We start from the raw sequence: 19,323 nt of genomic DNA on the forward strand, positions 1-19,323 counted from the left end.
TGACGCTGTTAAATTTATATTCTTTATTGAGACGTAGGTTAAGAGGGGACCTGATTGAAGTCTTTAAGTGGTATAAGGGGTACAAGGGGGACGTAAGCAAAATTCTTAGGATCAGTAACCAAGATAGAACAAGGAATAACGGGTTCAAACTTGAAAAATTTAGGTTTGAAAAAGAGATAGAAAGGAGTTGGTTCTCAAACAGAGTGGTAGATGAATGGAACGGACTCAGTAATCAAGTTGTTAGTGCTGAGTCATTAGGGAGCTTTAAGAAAAAAATAGACAGATTTATGGATGGGGATATTAGGTGGAAACAAATAGGTATACTTCACACAGGGACTGCCACGTGTAGGCTCCTTGCAAGTTCTCTTATTTATGTTCTTATGACTAAAGACCACTTACACACCACCACACCGAGGCCACAACCCCTCGGGTAACATCCCGAGGTGAACAGGGGCTACATATTAAGAGAGTCGCCCATTTCCCTCGCCGCGCCCGGGACTCGAACCCGGGAATTATCAATTGTGAGCCGAGCGTGCTGACCACTACACTGCGGTGTGTGTGTGTGTGTGTGTGTGTGTGTGTGTGTGTGTGTGTGATTCCAGTAATAGTTTAATAAGGATTCTGCACCGGTAATGGAGGAAAAAAAAAAAAAACTCAAAAACATAACTAGTCATCTTGGTGACTCCTGGAAAGTCTTCATAAGATTCTAGCCCGTTTGAAAATATGGGTTAAGGTTTTCAGTTTTTTCCATAATTATAGTTCTGAAAAAAAAAAAGTATGGAAATTCAACTGGTGACCTGTGGCCTTTTGGAAAAGTCCTTATGAGAAACTAATGTGTTTAAAAATGCGGAACTCGATAATATAGAGATGTAACAGATGAGTCAGGAGAGGACGAGAAATAGCGGGTTCAAGCTTGATAAATCTATATAAGGAAAAAACAAATTGACAAACTGTGGCTCTCGAGAAGAATGGTAGATGAATGGAATAGACTCCGTAATCAAACTTAGTGGTGAATCAATAGGGTGGGAGAAGATCAGACCATTTTCATGGATGAGGATGATAGGTGGAAATAAGTGAAATAAGCAGCAGACATATTCTATGCAGGGACTGCCCCGTGAAGACCTGATGGCTTCTTGCAGCTTTCCATGTTTTTATGTTCTTATACATTTGCGAAGCTTTCTCGCAACAGCTTCAAATTTATCACGGAGGTGGAGAGAAGTGAATGGCCTGAGAATTGCTATCATCACTGTCACCACTTACCGTTTTCACTTGTGACTCCTTCCCTTTCCTTCCCCGTCAGACATTCAAGGTAATACTGTGCTAGAAACGTTCCGTTTCTAAAATCTCGTTATAGATACTTGTTCTGTGACATGTTTGGTGTGATAAAAGAGAGAGAAAAAGTGTAAGGAAGTTTTTATGTGGATGTGACATGATAATCTCTCTCTCTCTCTCTCTCTCTCTCTCTCTCTCTCTCTCTCTCTCTGGATCAGACAGACGAGCAGACGGGGCTCTCTCAATCAGCTTCACTCCAGATTTGACTCAGCGCTAGCCACCACTTATCACTGCCTGGGTGGCGGGACGATGGGACAAGGCAGGAGGAAATGACCACTAACCGGCTGTTGCTACAAAGTCGGGAAGGACAATGACAATTCAGCGTCCCAGGCTGGACAATAAGTGAATGGTGTGTATCATTAGAGAAGTATGTGTGTGTGTGTGTGTGTGTGTGTGTGTATGTATGTGTCAAAATATTCACATGTTTTCAGGTTCAATGAAGTGAAAACACAAGAAGGCTACAACGAGACTGGTAGTATTATCCTGTAAAAAATGCAATAAGATAAGATCTCTCTCTCTCTCTCTCTCTCTCTCTCTCTCTCTCTCTCTCTCTCTCTCTCTCTCTCTCTCTCTCTCTCTCTCATCACGTACTATATCTGCATGCTGTTTCTCTCTGCCCTTACGTATTCTTCCTCAATAATGACCGCTTCTGTAGTGTTCAAGCATCACCTTAATTTGATCCTTTAATCTACTCTAATTTAAATACATATTCGCTTGCCTACTTTTCTCATCAACTCCCTACACGTTATACCCTCCAGGCTTATGTATTCATTAGATTACCTCTCATTTCTACCAGTTTCTTTATCTGTTATCTGGCATTGTTTCTTCAAGTTATAATTTTTATCCATGAGTTTAATAAGGAGATTTCGAAAAGGATAGGAAGAAACTATCATGGTGGTAGGCTAGGTGAATGGAATAGAATCAAATTGTTTGTGCTGAATCAATAGGGAACAAAAAAAAAAAAAAAAAAAATAGACAAATTTATTATGGATGAGGACGATAAGTGGAAATATTGTAGTTTGAAATGTTTTATACAGGAACTGACACGTGTGGGTCTGATGTATTAATGATGTATTATGTATTAATTACATTATTTTTCATTTTCACATTAACGTTTCTTTATCTGTTACCTACCGTTATTTAATTTATTCCTCATACAAGCATCCTTTTTCCATATCATCGTCTAAATGTAGTGGTTTCCGTGGCTGTTGTCCGTATTGCAGTTATTCTTTGCTTTAACTGTTTCCCTGTTAGATTCCTATTTCCTTTCCCTTGATCTAAGAGTGATGGATGAATGAAATAAACTCAGTAACCAGGCTGTTATTATCGAATCATTAAGGAGCTTTCAAAGAAGATTAGACAAATTTATGATAAGGATGATCGCTGGTAATAGGGAGTCATATTTCATACAGGAACTGCCACAAGGAACTGCCACATGTACGTAGGGCTGACGGCTTCTTGCAACTTCCGTTATTTTTTTCTATGTTCTTATGTCCATGTGTTTGTGTCACCACTACTTACACTAACTTTTGTAATTTCATTGTTACTCCTATAAACTGCACATATTGTCTGCAAATTGTTATGTAATGATTATGTGATATTCTGGGCAAAGAGCACCATAGTGACAAACGATTATCATTCTCTCTCTCTCTCTCTCTCTCTCTCTCTCTCTCTCTCTCTCTCTCTCTCTCTCTCTCTCTCTCTCTCTCTCTCTGGAGGAGTGTAGAGAAAAGGATTTATTTATTTTTTTTACATATATATGTTTTGTTGGTCTTGGGTTTCCCGAGTGAGGCAGGCGATAGGAGGGCGGGGAGGCGCAGAAGCACAGGGATCATGTTACGTAAGGAGACAGCCACATGCAGTTACTTTGTGATTGTGTAATGTGACAATGATCAGACTGAGCTGGAGAGGTAGAACATTCCTAATAATAATCAGTGACAATGTGTTCTGTGTCTGGGTCTTCTGAGATAATGGTACATACATGCATACATACATACGTAACATTTGACCTTGAATGAAACTTGGTGCAGGTAAAGGTGTTAAGGTGACTTATCCTTGTTCTCTTATTATTTGTTCATATATTGTTGTTGTTGTTGTTGTTGTTGTTGTTGTTGTTGTTGTTTATTTGTTTATTTAATTAGTTAGCTCTGTAATATTTAAGTTTAGTGCTTTACACCACGGTACTTCATGTTATTTGACAACAAACACCGCTACATATGTATATAATAACATTAATGCATCATAACTAACGTTGTTGCGTGATGAACCAACCAAATCAATCAAAGAAGAAAGTAAATGATCGATTCACACTCATTTGGGTAGTAAAATTAATAGTCAGGGTTGTTTGTGTCATTAGGCTGACTATTATTATTATTTGGTATTATTTTTCTAGTAATATTATCGCTTACTGTTAGATACCAATTGAAAGATAAAACAATTGATTCACACTCATTGGAACATCTTATACAACTCACTGGCGGTAAGTTTGATGGTCAGGGATGTTCACGTTTAATTATTTTTGTGAGGAATAACCTTTTTGTTTAAGTAAATCAGCGTTTATTGTTAGACACCGACTTAAAGATGCAATAACTGACTCGCAACCATTAAGCAGGATATTAATGTCTCAGCGGCAGTAATATGAATGATTTGGGTTGCTTGTGTCGAGGATGGTATTTCTCTAGGTGTGTTAGATGCTGACTTAAGATAGAATAAATACTTAACACTGATCGAGAAGTACTTGTTTAATTCAATGGCAGCAAGACTTACTGTTAAGGTTGTCCGTGTTAAGTGATTTAGGCGAGGGATTGTGTTTCTCGAAAATCCTTACTAGGTATTGACCTAAAAGAAAGTTACCAGCCCTCAGTCATTATAAATTACATGAAGGTTTAATATAGATTATTATATCTTTATACATCATTGACACTAAGATTAGTAGCCAAAGAGGGCTATGGGGGTTGTTCTTGTTGAGTTGAGACGAGGGATGTAGCGATTCTGGAGTAGTATTAGGCTAATTAAGCCACAGTCTATGTAAATTAAAATTACACGTATAACTCTATGGCAGTGGTGGCCCGCCCGTGTCAAGTTATTGATGCGAGTGATGATATTTCTCGAGGAGAGTTAGATACTGACTTAAGGTAAAAATAAATAAATAAATAAAATAACAACATAAAAATAACACTAACTGAGAAGTATTACTTAGTGGCAGTATGATTAAAAATTAAGACTGTGCGCGTCAGATTATTTAAGAGAGGAAAGAAATATTTATCGACTAACGTTATTAAGGGAAAACAATCAGTGCGCAGTGAATAAAGATTATTTGTATCACCTTGCAGCAGGACTTATAGCCATATAAATCTATTATTAAGGTGAATATAGTATCTCTGGAGCAGCATAAGATATTGACTTAAAGGAATAAAATAAAAAGTACTTGTATGATCTAGCAGCAGCGATATCTACCCATGTTGATTTATTTCAGCGAGGGATGACGATTCTAGAGGAAAGTTAAATATTTATTTAAGGCTAATCAATTGATTCCCGGTCATTGAAAACTATACGTAAATCAGATTGTGCGTGTTTAGGTAAGGAAATATATTTCTCGAATAGCGTTAATAAGAGAAACAAGGGAAAATAATTCAACCACAATTAATATAAATTAAATATATAATCCAGTAACAGCAATATTACAAGATTAAGATTGTGCGTGTTGAGTTACTTAAGCGAGTTATTATAGAGAGGGGTGGTGTGGCGAGGCAGCGCGGCACGAACAGCTGACCAGCCCACAACAACAGACATGGCGACGATCCTCGGACGTCTGTCCCGCAGCGCCACAATACCAGGCCGCCATGCCCGCTGCCTCAGGACCCTAAAGACCCAGGCTTTCCGGAGTAGCCTCACCACCAGCAGCACCGCCTACCTGTGTGGGGTAGCTGCCGCCACCTCGGCCTACCTGGGCTGGAGATGGTTGCACGGGGGCTCCGTGGTGCAGGCAGCCAAACCACGTCGTCATGTGAGTTTTCCCACTATTTCCCTACATGTCAGTCCCTCGGGAATATTATATAGGCACTAGAGAAGCTTTCGGGATGTTTGATTAGGATGTGAGGGCTCGCCAATTAAGCCAAACTGTATATTTAATTTCGGCTCACCTGCGCACCCGCCCCCTCCCCTCCCTTCCCCTTTGAGTGGTTACCAGAAGGACAGGTGCCCACTACCTAAGGCTCGCCCACCCGGATGTTAGGCATTCCAAACTCATTTGATTGCCTGATTAGTAACAATTCATAGTTTATTCTCTGCCATGATTAAGGGGAGGCTGAAATAATGCATAATTTAACAGTGCTCAGACTTGGATAGACCTTTATCAAAAGGAATTGTGGTCTAGGTAACATACGTTTCCTGTAAATTATGGTAAATAACTAGAACTTATTTTTGTTGCAAATGCATATAATACATGTAAAATATTCTCATCCCTAACAAACTTAGGGATCTGTAGGTACTGGTTTTTTGATTGGGAAAAAAAGTGAAGTACAGCTCCTACATAAGTCTCTAGCTTGTCCTATTACAGTGAAGGTCTTTACAAAACTAATTCTATGATGAGGTAATGACAAGACATCAGAAACAAATTCACAGCTTTGATAAAACAATGAACCTACAGTGGTTGCCCATGACTGGTTTGCTGTGGCCTTGGCAACAAGTGAGTATCAAGTGATGCTGTGACATAACGCATTGTCTGGAACTGTAAGTGCCTCACATCAACGTTAGAACATTGCACTTGTTTATTAGCTTGGTGCCAGCAGACAGTCGTAGAAATTCCTTTCTTATGTTATTTTAATCTTGGACAAATTTATTCAGGAAAATGTTCTTATCAGTTTATCAAGTAATAGGAAAAATTAAAATGAATTATGTAATTGTCAGAATTCTTCAGCATTCATTTGACACTAGAACTCAGCAGTAGTACAATGTATATTTCTATGCTATGTACTCATAATAATTATGCACTGGCAGTGATGGGCAAAATTCTACTAATTCTCTATCTAACTGCTAATTAGCATTTAGCAAAGCTAACTTTTTTAGTTTAACTGATTAGTGTTTTTGCCAACTCTGGGAACCATTGACAGATGAAGTAGCTTCCACTAATGTAATTCTGCTTCTGCTAACTTAAAATGTTACGATAATTATTACAAGTATTTTCCTGTTTGTTGTGTGTGTATCTATAACAATCAGACAGGCTGTGTGACTATGTCACATATAATAATGGAAACAAGAATTCTTACACACCTCCGACTTGTCTCGACCAAATTTCATCTGGTAACACTGACTCCTGTCCAGATGTAGAATATCCCATGTTGCCTCATTTCATTTTCCATTAAAAAGAGAGGAGAGGAGGAATGAGGCAAGAGAGAGAGAGGGAAGGAAGGGAAAGAAAAGGAGGGGGATGGGAATGAAGACCAGTTTTCTTGATAATTTAACATAAATAAAAAAAAAAAAAGTACATTATATAAGGCTTGTTGAAAGGGAAGATTCATCTCAGTTTTCACAGAATATTGCTGTTAGGTAAATAAATAGCTACAACAATGCCAAGGTAAAATGAAGTGAGTGAACAGAGGATGTATCTGGACAGGAGTCAGTGTTACTAACTGAATTCTGGCTCAGGCAAACTGGAAGTGTGTAAGAATTTTTGTCTCCATCTGTACATCATGACAAGACATGATTGGGTGATGCAGGAGCTGGCTTAACTGAGTAACATTGCACAAAAATCATTCTGCATTTCTGAGGTCAGTTTAGTACTGACAATTGAGCTGTTGATATGCTCAGCCAAAATTAGTCCCATTGGTAGTGTTTGGTATGAAGCACTGTATAAAGCAAACAGAAAGTGTATGTTTGATTTTATTTGTTCATTTAATAATTTGTGTTACTGTTGTGTATACCATTATCATTATCTGAACTTGGCATGCTATAACTCTTTGGAAAGCTCTGCCTAAGCTACAAGATCTTAAAATTTCAGCTTTCTGGGTCTGTTTTTAAGGGGTGTAGAACCAGAATACCAAACCAAAGGTAAATTTATGTAATGAAAGTTAGTGGTTAATGTTACCTTCCACTAATTTATTTAACCAACAGTTTAGCTGTTTAACTTTGAGCTAACTTTAGCATTAGCAAAGCCAAGGTTCTAGTTAGTAGATTACTGGCTAGCAAAGCTAATTTTTCATTTAGTGGTCCCCACCTTTGCATACTGGGGATAATGTGTTAAATCCATTGGTTGACACAGCAATTAAAAATATAGTAGAAAATATTATAATGCTTCATTAAATTTAGATGAATTTTGTTTAGATGAATTTGTAGATAAATGTATGGTGATGTGTGATATTTATATCTTACAAAATAAGATATGCATTCCTTGCTTATAGCATTTCAGAATAGGTGATGAATTTCCTCAGCTTCACTGTTCTTTGTCAGATTGATGAGTCATCGCTGCGTGGCCTGAAGCTAAACCACCGAGAAAGGCGGTTCATCAAGTTTTCGTCTGTTGAGTACCAGGGTCAGTTGTACATGTCGCCACAGGACTTCATTGAGTCTGTGACAGACTCCGAGCCTCGCCGTGAGTCACTTGTCTTCACTGGTTCATGTGCCTTTCGTTGATGGACAGCACTTTGTGTTATAATGTTGCTTCTAGTTTTGAAAGAAGGAAATCTTGAGTTTTCATGCTTGGTTAATAGTTATTTTCTTTTACTACTCCACTTTTTTCTGCTTTCCTCTGTTGTACTTGACTTAGTGTCCAATTGAAAATGAAATGAATAGTTCATCACATAAAGGGAAATAATATCTTTTGTAAGTAAACATGCTAAATTTTACTTTATTTGTTTTTCTGGCAGTGTATAAGTAAATTAATAAATTGAAATTATGCTTTTTTTTTATGTAGGAGGGACACTGCTCAAGGGCATAAAAACTCAATAAAAAGAGGCCACTGAGATGCCAGTCCCAGAAAAGGGTCCAAAGTGGTAGTCAAAAATTGAAGGATAAGTGTCTTGAAACCTCCCCCTTGAAGGAATTCAAGTCATAGGAAGGTGGAAATACAGAATCAGGTAGAGAGTTCCAGAGTTTACCAGAGAAAGGGATGAATGATTGAAAATACTGGTTAACTCTTGCATTAGAGAGGTGGACAGAATAGGAATGAGAGAAAGAAGAAAGTCTTGTGCAGTGAGGCCATGGGAGGAGGGGAGGCTTGCAGTTAGCAAGATCAGAAGAGCAGTTAGCATGAAAATAGCGGTAGAAGACAGCTAGAGATGCAACATTGTGGCGATGAGAGAGGGGCTGAAGACAGTCAGTTAGAGGAGAGGAGTTGATGAGACGAAAAGCTTTTGATTCCACCCTGTCTAGAAGGGCAGTATGAGTGGAACCCACCCAGACATGTGAAGCATACTCCATACATGGATGGATAAGGCCCTTGTACAGAGTTAGCAACTGGGGGGGTGAGAAAAACTGGCGGAGACATTTCAGAACACCTAACTTCATAAAAGCTGTTTCAGCTAGATATAAGATGTGAAGTTTCCAGTTTAGATTATAAATAAAGGACAGACCAAGGATGTTCAGTGTAGAAGAGGGGGATAGTTGAGTGTCATTGAAGAAGAGGGGACAGTTGTCTGGAAGATTGTGTCAAGTTGCTAGATGGAGGAATTGAGTTTTTCAGGCATTGAACAATACCAAGTTTGCTCTGTCCCAATCAGAAATTTTAGAAAGATCAGAAGTCAGGCATTCTGTGGCTTCCCTGCATGAAATGTTTACTTCCTGGAGTGTTGGATGTCTATGAAAAAATGTGGAAAAGTGCAGGGTGGTATTATCATCATATGAATAGATAGGACAAGAAGTTTGGTTTAGAAGGTCATTGATGAATAAGAAGAAGAGATTGGGTAACAGGACCGAAACCTGAGGAACACCACTGTTAATGGATTTAGGAGAAGAACAGTGACTGTCTACCACAGCAGCAATAGAATGGTCAGAAAGGAAATTTGAAATGAAGTTACAGAGAGAAGGATAGAAGCCGTAGGAGGGTAGCTTGGAAATCAAAGCTTTGTGCCAGACTCTGTCAAAAGCTTTTGATATGTCCAAGGCAACAGCAAAAGTTTCACCAAAACCTCTAAAAGAGGATGACCAGGACTCAGTAAAGAAAGCCAGAAGATCACCAGTAGAGTGGCCTTGATGGAACCCATACTGACGATCAGATAGAAGGTTGTGAAGTGATAGATGTTTAAGAATCTTCATATTGAGGATAGATTAAAAAACTTTAGAGAGGCAGGAAATTAAAGCAATAGCTGTAGAATAGAGGTAAAAAATGTGTTTTTGCACTTAAGTACCATATTTGATAGCTTATAAGATGCATGTTCTTATAAGACACACCTCAGTTTGGGGAGGCATTGAAAAAAAAAATAAATAAGTGAGTTTAAGCTCTGAAGATGAAGGCTTTCACCTGACATTTGAAGCCCTCTCATATATATTCAGATCCTTACTAGATCACAATATCTTACTTTTAAAAACTTTAATATTTGCCAGGACTACCAACACTGGTCCTTAGACTAATCCTGCTATGAGATGTAAACAAATATGGCATAGGCAGTCACATTATTAGAGCCCAGAGGGGTAATAAAGTTTGTACATCATATTTTTTTATCATCATTCTATATGTAATTCTAGTTGTAATATTTTAGTACATTTTCAAAACATAAGGATGTGTGAAAATAGGTTTACCTGATTCTCTGCAACGTATTTTAATTTGAAATATTTATTACATTTCTAAAACAAAAGAAAGTGTGAAAATAAATTTGTTCTATTTGTGTCTTACCTCAAAGAATAATGGCATAAATATTAAAATGGCATAAATTAATAATGGCATAAAGTGTCACCAGGTTTGGTGTGTAACTGTTATTTTATGTGAATTACTGGTAAGTACAACCTGTTATACATTGTTACTTTGCAAAAGAGAGTTGTTTTTGTGGTGTAGAAGTGATTATCAATTTTGTTTGCATGTGTGAAGATGTTTGGGGTTTGATTTAAGGGCCACTGATGGTGTTCCATGCTCTCCAACATCACTTGACAGGCACTCTGGTACAGGACGTTACCATAGACTTACCACTAACCACTGCCCCAAAGCTGAACTAAAAACGCAGGCTCATTTTCTGCATTTTCTGAGACTTTTCGGAAAAAAAATGTGCGTCTTATAAGCCATCAAATACAGTACAGTAAAATCCCTCTTATCCGGCATCAATGGGACCGCCGACATGCCGGATACTTGAATAGAAGTGAAATTATGTCCACAATCACCACCCTACACTCACGCATCTTACCATAACAAAGATCAGCTGATCTTAATCAGCAGCTGATCTGATCAGCTGCTTAAGTGTAAGCACAACATGCTTCTTCTTTTCTACAACTTTAGGCATGATGAAGGTGTCAGACGATAAACAGTGCATACGCGGGACTGAGTCACTGAGTAAATACAGTCCAGTGGGCCTCGGGTGGCGCGAAGCGGTGCGCTCTGGTGGTGAGGGGACAAAGTATGCCTCGCGCGGGAATTTTAATCGATTTTATGAGTACACATTGATTTTTTATTGATTTTAAGGCTCGGGGAAAAATGTGCCGGATACTTGAAGCTGCCGGATACTTGAATGCCAGATGAGAGGGATTTTACTGTACTCAACAAAATAGTGAACATAGTGTACAAACTTGTGTATCATTTTACATTTCTTAGAAGTGAAAAAGTGAAAAGTGGTAAGGCCTTGCATGTTCCACTTTTACAGCTCGTTTAAAGAGGAGGATGCTGTCCGAGAGGGATCTAGAACAGTTTGCACAGGAAACGCCAGCGCTCTCCAAGGGTTCTCCAGACATGTTCCGAACCATATTTGATAAGGGTGAGTCACCAGATACTAGGCTTCTGGGTTTTAGTCATGCAATAGTTGTGGGTGATTATCACAAATGAAACATTATGAGGGTGACATTTTATTTGCATTTGATACTCTTGAGGTTGGTGCATGATTATAATTTGACAATTTTTCTCTTTTCAGGTATAATTTCTTATACAGAATACTTGTTCCTGCTGTCAATCCTCACAAGTAAGTATATATCAATCAATATACATCATTCATTATCACCATGCACTTATCTCATCATCTGATAGAGAACTGAAGCAATTATATTGTATTAGATGTTTTAATTTCAGAGAAGTTTGACTTAAGTATGTATACTTTCATATTCTGTGTTTTGCCATTCCATACACCTCATGAAAGGTGATTTAAAGCAATGCAGATGGAAGACTGGGAACTTCATCCCTGGGAAGTTTTCTGCTCATGAAAGAAGAAGTATGTGTTCAGAGTTTTGAAAATGGAATGTGACAATGCTGTAGGAAGAGTTATCTGAGAGAGGCAAGATAGGACAGTGAAAGCAATGAAAGCATGTGTGAAAGCTGTCATAGTTTTCATGTACAAGTAGAGCAATGTGGAGTGGTGGGATAGGTGAAAATAAATGCACTGAGGTGGTTTGGTTATACTGTGATGATGAGTGAATAATTTGTCTGGTGTGTATGAATGAAATTAAAGTTCATAGAAGATGTGTAAATCTTTTTCATTATTATATTTCAGATGACCCTTACCACTTATGTATTGGTCATACCTGCCTCACGCTCATATTTTATGTTGCACTTTCTTCCCTCCCACTCTTGTGACATCCCTCTCAATGTCCAACATTTCCTTGTGTCATGCCTCCACTTTGCAGTGCCCTACCTTGTTGCTTTTCCTCACTTTTCCTTTCTCTCTCTCTCTCTCTCTCTCTCTCTCTCTCTCTCTCTCTCTCTCTCTCTCTCTCTCTCTCTCTCTCTCTCTCTCTCTCTCTCTCTCTCTCTCTCTCTCTCTCTCTCTCTCTCTCTCTCTCTCTCTCTCTCTCTCTCTCTCTCTCTCTCTCTCTCTCTCTCTCTCTCTCTCTCTCTCTCTCTCTCTCTCTCTCTCTCTCTCTCTCTCTCTCTCTCTCTCTCTCTCTCTCTCTCTCTCTCTCCCTGCTTCCAGGATATCCTTAGAGTATCTCAATTCCACTGTTGACAGTGCTATTTCATTCCTTCAGCATCCTCACCTTTTTCCTCTATGATTCTATGATTAATCTAGATCAGACAGTTGTTGTCTTTGCTGTCTGTGCCTTTTTTGCTTTGTCTTTTTATAGTGTAATATGATTTCCTTGTCTACCACATTTATTTCTGTTTTGATTGATAAATTTTCAGTTGTTATATTGATATGGAGTAAACACAAGTATATGTAGTTGGCTAAAGGCCATAATGTCTATAACTTACCATTCTTTATAAAAACAAACTAAATCAAGTACACACTCCACAGAGCCTCAGACGGGCTTCCGCATTGCCTTCAACATGTTCGATACTGACGGGAATGAGCGAGTGGACAAAGAGGAGTTTCTTGTGGTATGTGCAGGGAGGTTTTTGGGACATCATCTGGGCTTGAAACACAGCTTGTGCTAAGGGAGTTACAGCAGGAAGTGGTAGCATAGCCTTCCTGGCTCTTTCTCTCTACTCTATGGAGTTATGAGCAGTGTAATGTTTCAGGTAATGCAGAGAATAGGGAAGGATGGATGCTTTTGTAATGAATCCTGAAATAAGGCAGATTTAGCATGATGGTAATATTTAGAATTTTTGATAAGTTGTTTCAGTTCTTGAAAGTAATAAGCATAAGCCAGGAAAGTAAGTACTAGCATTTTTGGAGGAAAACTTTGAGTCATGATGACAAATATTTTGATTACCATCTCCTTTTAATGCAGAGAGTGTAGGCAAGCCAAATGAAAAATGATTACTTTTTTTTTTTATAGGAACAAATTATGTTCCACCTAAAAACAAGCTGCTCTCATTGAAGAAATACTACTATATCTTTTATTCAACTTACAAGAGATATGTATCCATTTTGTGATTATTAAGCCAGGGATATGAAAGAGGACAGTACAAGTATATGTATAATATGGTATATGTATGTATAGTTTGTGGAGTTTAAATTTATTCTGAATTTTGTCTTATATACCTTTACAACTAGTTCAGGAATCAGTAAATATGTGTGTAAACCTTTTTTCTCCTCCCAGTAAGTTTGCAGCAAAATAACCATGCACTATATTTAACTTTGAAGTTTGACCATAACATCCTGTGTAACAGTTAATGGACTTGATCACTGCTGGTGTTTTTCGAGCCTATGCTTCGTGGGTGTCTGATACAATCCACGATGAAAACCCTGACTCAGAGAAGGCCAAGAAACTGCAATCAACTAGGCAGGTCGTAAGTCAGCTGCTGGTGGGCCGATCTGTAGACAGCGTCCGTGTGGGGGTAATATACATAGACTATATAGTAGTGTGTGTTGCTCAACCGGCGCCTCGCTCAGTTGTGCGCCTGCTGCTCACTCTGTCTGGATGTCCTGGATGTGCCGTGTGCCGACAGGCAGCTTAACACAGGCTGCAGCCTGTGTGTCTCATACAGTTTCCTCTCCGTCAAATGTGTACTCTCACTCTTGCTAAAATTGCACTTGATCCTCTCTCTACCATGCTTATTTTTGGGGGATCTCACTTATCCTGTGGGTTACTTGAAAAGTAGTTCATATGTCAGCATAAATGTGGCAGCTTCTTCCTACATGTGGGTTAATTTACAGCCTTGTGGTAGAGAGAGGATACATGCTCTTGACTGCATTCAGCGTCTCCTAATTCTGAATTGGCCTTATATATTTAACAACACCGTCTTACACATACACTGGAAAAAATGTTGGTTATAGTGAAAAAATCAAATATCTTTTGGTGTAGATATTAAGATGATATTTTTTTGTGCATTGATGATCAAATGTAATCAACACTTGGTTATTTGTAAACTTGTTTATTTTTCATTGTAAAGTGTAAATGCTTTACATGTCATAAATAGAATTATAACAAGTTGTATAGGAACTTAGTAATGCTGTGAACAAGTTCAGCATCACAATAGGTATCAGGGCTTAAACATGGCTAGAGTTTAGTGATTTGATATAGCTTAAGATAATTTGAATATTGGGTTTCATAGTAGAAACATATAGTTGTGTAAACCTAGCAGTCTTACAGATATTACTGAATGCAACACCTTTAATACCATTGCTAAGTTATCATTGAAGCACAGCCTTCCAACTTAAAGGAACCAAGGAATGTCTGTCTTTTCTCACACACCCATGAGGTCATTCAACCAGTGCATTAATCTTCAACATTACTCACATGTCAGACCAATGGAGACTTTGCATCAGCTTAATGACTAAAGCCCTGTTTCAAAACTCAAACTACACTGCAGAATATAGATGCATGGGTAAACATACATAAAATAGCTACATGCTGCATTTGAATTGAAATAAGATAATGACAATGAAATATGTCATGGAAAGCTCAGATAAATGCTATAAAATTACTGAAATGATTAAGGAATATATATACATATTTTTTAAGTAGTTATGTTTGTCCATTACCCCAAATGAAAAGATCCTCACACAGACACCTAAACACCAGAACACTCACTAACTGCTGATTGTGTGGCCTGCATTCTATTGTGACAGCTCTCCTGACACTTCTAGTACCAGCTCTTGTGAATAACTTAAGCTTGAAATATTTAGTACTCCTCTATCTCTGATCTTCTGTTTTCTCTTATCATTAGTAAAAAAAAAATGTGTGTGCTTATGGTTGATATGACTTGTGAATGCCTTGATTAGTGATCTCTATAATCTTAGACATAATCATACAGGTATTGAATTTGGTAACTTTGCAGTACAAGCAGCAGTTGATGTAAAAGTGGGTGTTATCACGAGAGTGGGATGTGGATAGTAGAGTTAGTGATAAAGTACAGGATTGAATTGTATTGATAAAAGTGAAGATTTATGTTGGCCACCATTGAGGAATATCCAAGGAACAAGTATCAAAAGAGAATTGTGTTGCTTTTATGAAGTCTACTTAGGTTCCAAAGGTTAGGTTTTGTAGAGCTGTTCAGGAATAACATTGGAGGTGATTCTTGGTTTAGAAGTCAAGTAACCTTCACCTCTTCCCTCCACTCTTTTGGATTTCCTCTCAATCTGAAGTCTTGGATATACTGGCATTCTCCTTATAAAAGGCTAATAATTCATAGGTTCTTAGTAGATCTGAGGGGAAATGCCAAGCACAGTGGAAGGGATTGCAGTGTATTACTTTACTTTTGTCCATGACTATACTCGTAAAATGTGACCTCCAAGGTAGTGACATCACCAGGGATCTGCTGAAGCAAGAGCTAAATTATTCACAGCCATGATTTCTGTGCTTCCTCTTACTCAAGTTGCCTTAGAGCTTTAATGAGTGATATGCAAGCAAATGACGCATTTAATTTTGTTTGGCACTTTTTTATTTTCTCTTAATCTTGAAGAGGGAAATTTTACACTATTGTTTAAGATGCTTCTTTACCCCCATGAACAAAACTGGAAGGGAAGGTATCATACTATTATATAAGGTGTTTGGTCTGAAGGTATTGTGAGATCATAGGTTACACAATTCTTACCCTTAAGACTGGGAAGAGTTGTGTTAGATATTTCTAGGATGTGTATACTTATTGTGTTCTCCTTGGTAATGTGTCTGCAGTGCAATAGTTGCACCATAACCTTCTGATTTCTTGTACCTTTATCACCTCATGTCCTTCAGCAGTTGTTTTAGTATAGCTGTGATGTTGGCTGTAAACACAAGCAGGCCTTGGCCTCATTATTATGTTATTTTTTTTTTGTTGGTTTGTATACTGAGACTAAATTTATAATTTTTTCTGTCCATGATAGATTCTGTCAGTTTCATATTAAACTGTGTGTCAGATTGGAAGCAATACTGTTGAAGGTAATGAGGCACAATGTATTTTTCATTTTTTTTGTTGATAAAACTTTTATAGAAATTAGTGATGAAGTGCACCTTGTAGTGAACTAATGTAGACCATATCATCATTGTAGCACTAACAAATTGATTGAATGTGAACATGCAAGAATTATTTAGAACCTGTAATTGAACATTGATCCTGTCAGTATCTGGTCTCTGTAACAACTAACCTTGCCATGTACATACATGTGACTCACATGTGCCCCGTCCGTCTGTACCAACGTCTAAGCATTTCAAGTATAACCAAGAAGAAAGATCTGTGTAGCGATGACTTGTGTTGAATGGACACCTTATTATTTATTTCACACCTGACTATTTTTACTGGAGTGAGTGCATGTAAACAAAAAAAAATATTTATATAAAAAATATTGCAATATTTTTTGTGTATATATGTGATTGAATGCAAGACATTTTTTTGAGTTACTCATCAGAATATTGATTTATGTATTTAGTTTTTGTCCGGAATTAACTAAATGCTAGCTAGTCACTTCATTATGGATTTCACTGTAGTGTAGAAAACAGTGGTTATTAGTTGGCATATGGATTTCTGTCAGTGCTATTATGAAAATTGGTATGTAGAATTTTTACCAACTTAGATTGATGAACCTTCAAAGAGACATTGTTTTAGCATAACCCAGTAACATTTGTGTGGGACTGTGATCATGTTCATGGGTTTTGAAGGCTGGGGTAGTGTGGCCTGGTGCTGGTGGTGCTGCTGCTGCTGCAGTGTATTATTAATTAAAACTGCTTGCCAGGTGTGAGATGTGCAGAGTGTGTGTGGTAAATTGATTAACAGGATGCAACACCTGTGATTCAATTATTGCTCATCTGAGAATGCATCACATCCAATATTGTTATAATTTGGCCATAACTTAGCATAGAAAATTAATGTTATAATTTTGTCTTATTGTAGCCTAGAAAATTATTCACTAGAAAATCTCGCCAGATTTTACGTCTTGAAATTCATGTACATTTAGATCTGAGTGCATCATACCTGATTATTACAACCGAGATGGGACTGATTTACAGCTAAGATTTTAAATAAAGTAAGGCTTTATTGTTTTGTAGCCAAGGCAGACTTCTAATCTATCGCTTTGTTTCAGCTTGAGAAGATCTTCAGCACTGCTCGGAGAGACCGACTGAACCGAGCCTTGGAAGGAGCAGTGAAGGCCAATGATGCAGGTACTGCTGCTCCCTTTCAAATGTGTAGAGAGCAAAATGTGATGGGATTTGGTTGTAAGGTCTCTCTCTCTCTCTCTCTCTCTCTCTCTCTCTCTCTCTCTCTCTCTCTCTCTCTCTCTCTCTCTCTCTCTCTCTCTCTCTCTCTCTCTCTCTCTCTCTCTCTCTCTCTCTCTCTCTCTCTCTCTCTCTCTCTCTCTCTCTCTCTCTCTCTCTCTCTCTCTCTCTCTCTCTCTGCAGTATATAATAATATGGCTCTTTCCTTCATTAATTATCTTATATGAGCAGCAGGAGGATGTTATTGTCTTAGTTATTTTGGGAGTAAATGGTGTAGTTAATCTTTTAAATGGGGTTCTGAAGTCTGGAAGGTTTCTTGTGTCAACATTATCAGTAATTTATTCACATTTTCATACCAATACAGCACAAAAGCAGTGCAGTAATATCAGTTTATATAATTACTGTATGTATATCAGAATGTTCAGTGATATGTTCTAGGTTTTTAATCATAATTTCTCTGGAGTGTTATTTATTTCAGTTGGTTTTCTAGAAAAATTTTTTTGCAGCATATCACACCTTTGATGCCTTATGGGTAGATGTAGAGATGATGTTATAAAATGGTGATGTTGGCATAGGTGCTGATGATGAGGTGGTGCTGGAGGATGAGCTGCAGAAGAGTCATGTTGTGGACACCACCCTCCTCCTCCACTTTTTTGGGCGTAAGGGGAAGCAGGATCTCAAGTTTGAAGAGTTTAAAATGTAAGTTCTGAGACATCTCCGCCAGTTTTTCTCACCCCCCCAGCTGCTAACTCTGTACAAGGGCCTTATCCGTCCATGTATGGAGTATGCTTCACATGTCTGGGGGGGTTCCACTCATGCTGCTCTTCTAGACAGGGTGGAATCAAAAGCTTTTTTGTCTCATCAACTCCTCTCCTCTAACTGACTGTCTTCTGCCTCTCTCTCACTGCTGCCATGTTGCATCTCTAGCTGTCTTCTGCTATTTTCATGCTAACTGCTCTTCTGATCTTGCTAACGTCATGCCTCCCCTCCTCCTGCGGCATCGCTGCACAAGACTTTCTTTTTTCTCTCACCCTATTCTGTTCACCTCTCTAACGCAAGAGTTAACCAGTATTCTCAATCATTCATCCCTTTCTCTGTTAAACTCTGGAACTCCCTGCCTGCTTCTGTACTTCCACCTTCCTATGACTTGAATTCCTTCAAGAGGGAGGTTTCAAGACACTTATTCATCAAATTTTGACTACTGCTTTGACCCTTTTATGGGACTGGCATTTCAGTGGGCTTTTTTTTTTTTTAATGGGTTTTTGTTGCCCTTGGCCAGTGTGCTTCCTACATAAAAAAAAAAAAGTATCTTCATTTTATATTATTCTTTACATACTTTACAGATTGGTAAAATTTTTATATAAAATCATTTGAATATTGTAAGGAAATTTTCGTAGCTTCTATGGGTCTTAAGTAGAGAGAAGTCTACTGTGAAGCTTGAAATGAGTGCCTCACTGGCAGAAAATGCCACAAAGAGGAATGTGGGAGCTATATACAGCAAGGAAAAAGGCAGTATAGAGATAGGAATAAGTGAAGGAGAAATAAGTCAGTGGTGAGATTTTACTTACCTGAGGTTGGTGGTGAGAGAAAAAAAAAATGTGAAGAAGAAAGTGGCTTACAAATGTTGAAGAAGCTCTACAGTTTTTTATGTGGTGTGATGGCACAGCAGTTAAAAGTAAAGATATGCAAGATCATAATAGACCCAAGTTAATTCATGGATCAGAGATATGTATTAAAGGAAAGGAATTTGAAAGAATGAAATGAGGATGCATGGTTGTATGTATGTTATGTATTTTGCTGGGACTCTGCTAAGAGATGAAGTGAGGCTTAGATCATACATGGGAAGTATCT

General features: G+C 38.1%; 1 protein-coding gene across 6 annotated transcripts in view; it reads left to right on the forward strand.

The window, feature by feature from the left end:
• The first annotated feature begins 1,665 nt into the window (after positions 1 to 1,665).
• Positions 1,666 to 19,323, forward strand: part of LOC135105736 (calcium uptake protein 3, mitochondrial-like) — a 29,837-nt gene continuing 12,179 nt past the window's right edge. For 2 of the 6 annotated variants that reach the window (XM_064014186.1, XM_064014185.1), the window contains exons 1-7: positions 5,063 to 5,338; positions 7,780 to 7,921; positions 11,115 to 11,225; positions 11,379 to 11,426; positions 12,693 to 12,775; positions 17,340 to 17,418; positions 18,048 to 18,171. In XM_064014186.1, coding sequence (XP_063870256.1) covers positions 5,123 to 5,338; positions 7,780 to 7,921; positions 11,115 to 11,225; positions 11,379 to 11,426; positions 12,693 to 12,775; positions 17,340 to 17,418; positions 18,048 to 18,171 — 803 coding nt within the window. In that variant the 5' untranslated portion in view covers positions 5,063 to 5,122. Of the gene's footprint in view, positions 1,682 to 5,062; positions 5,339 to 7,779; positions 7,922 to 11,114; positions 11,226 to 11,378; positions 11,427 to 12,692; positions 12,776 to 13,510; positions 13,679 to 17,339; positions 17,419 to 18,047; positions 18,172 to 19,323 lie in introns of those variants that run through there. The other 4 variants (XM_064014180.1, XM_064014182.1, XM_064014181.1 and 1 more) reach the window with 4 other exon arrangements.

This window comes from Scylla paramamosain, chromosome 12 (assembly GCF_035594125.1).
Source record: "Scylla paramamosain isolate STU-SP2022 chromosome 12, ASM3559412v1, whole genome shotgun sequence".
NCBI classification, from domain to species: domain Eukaryota; kingdom Metazoa; phylum Arthropoda; class Malacostraca; order Decapoda; family Portunidae; genus Scylla; species Scylla paramamosain.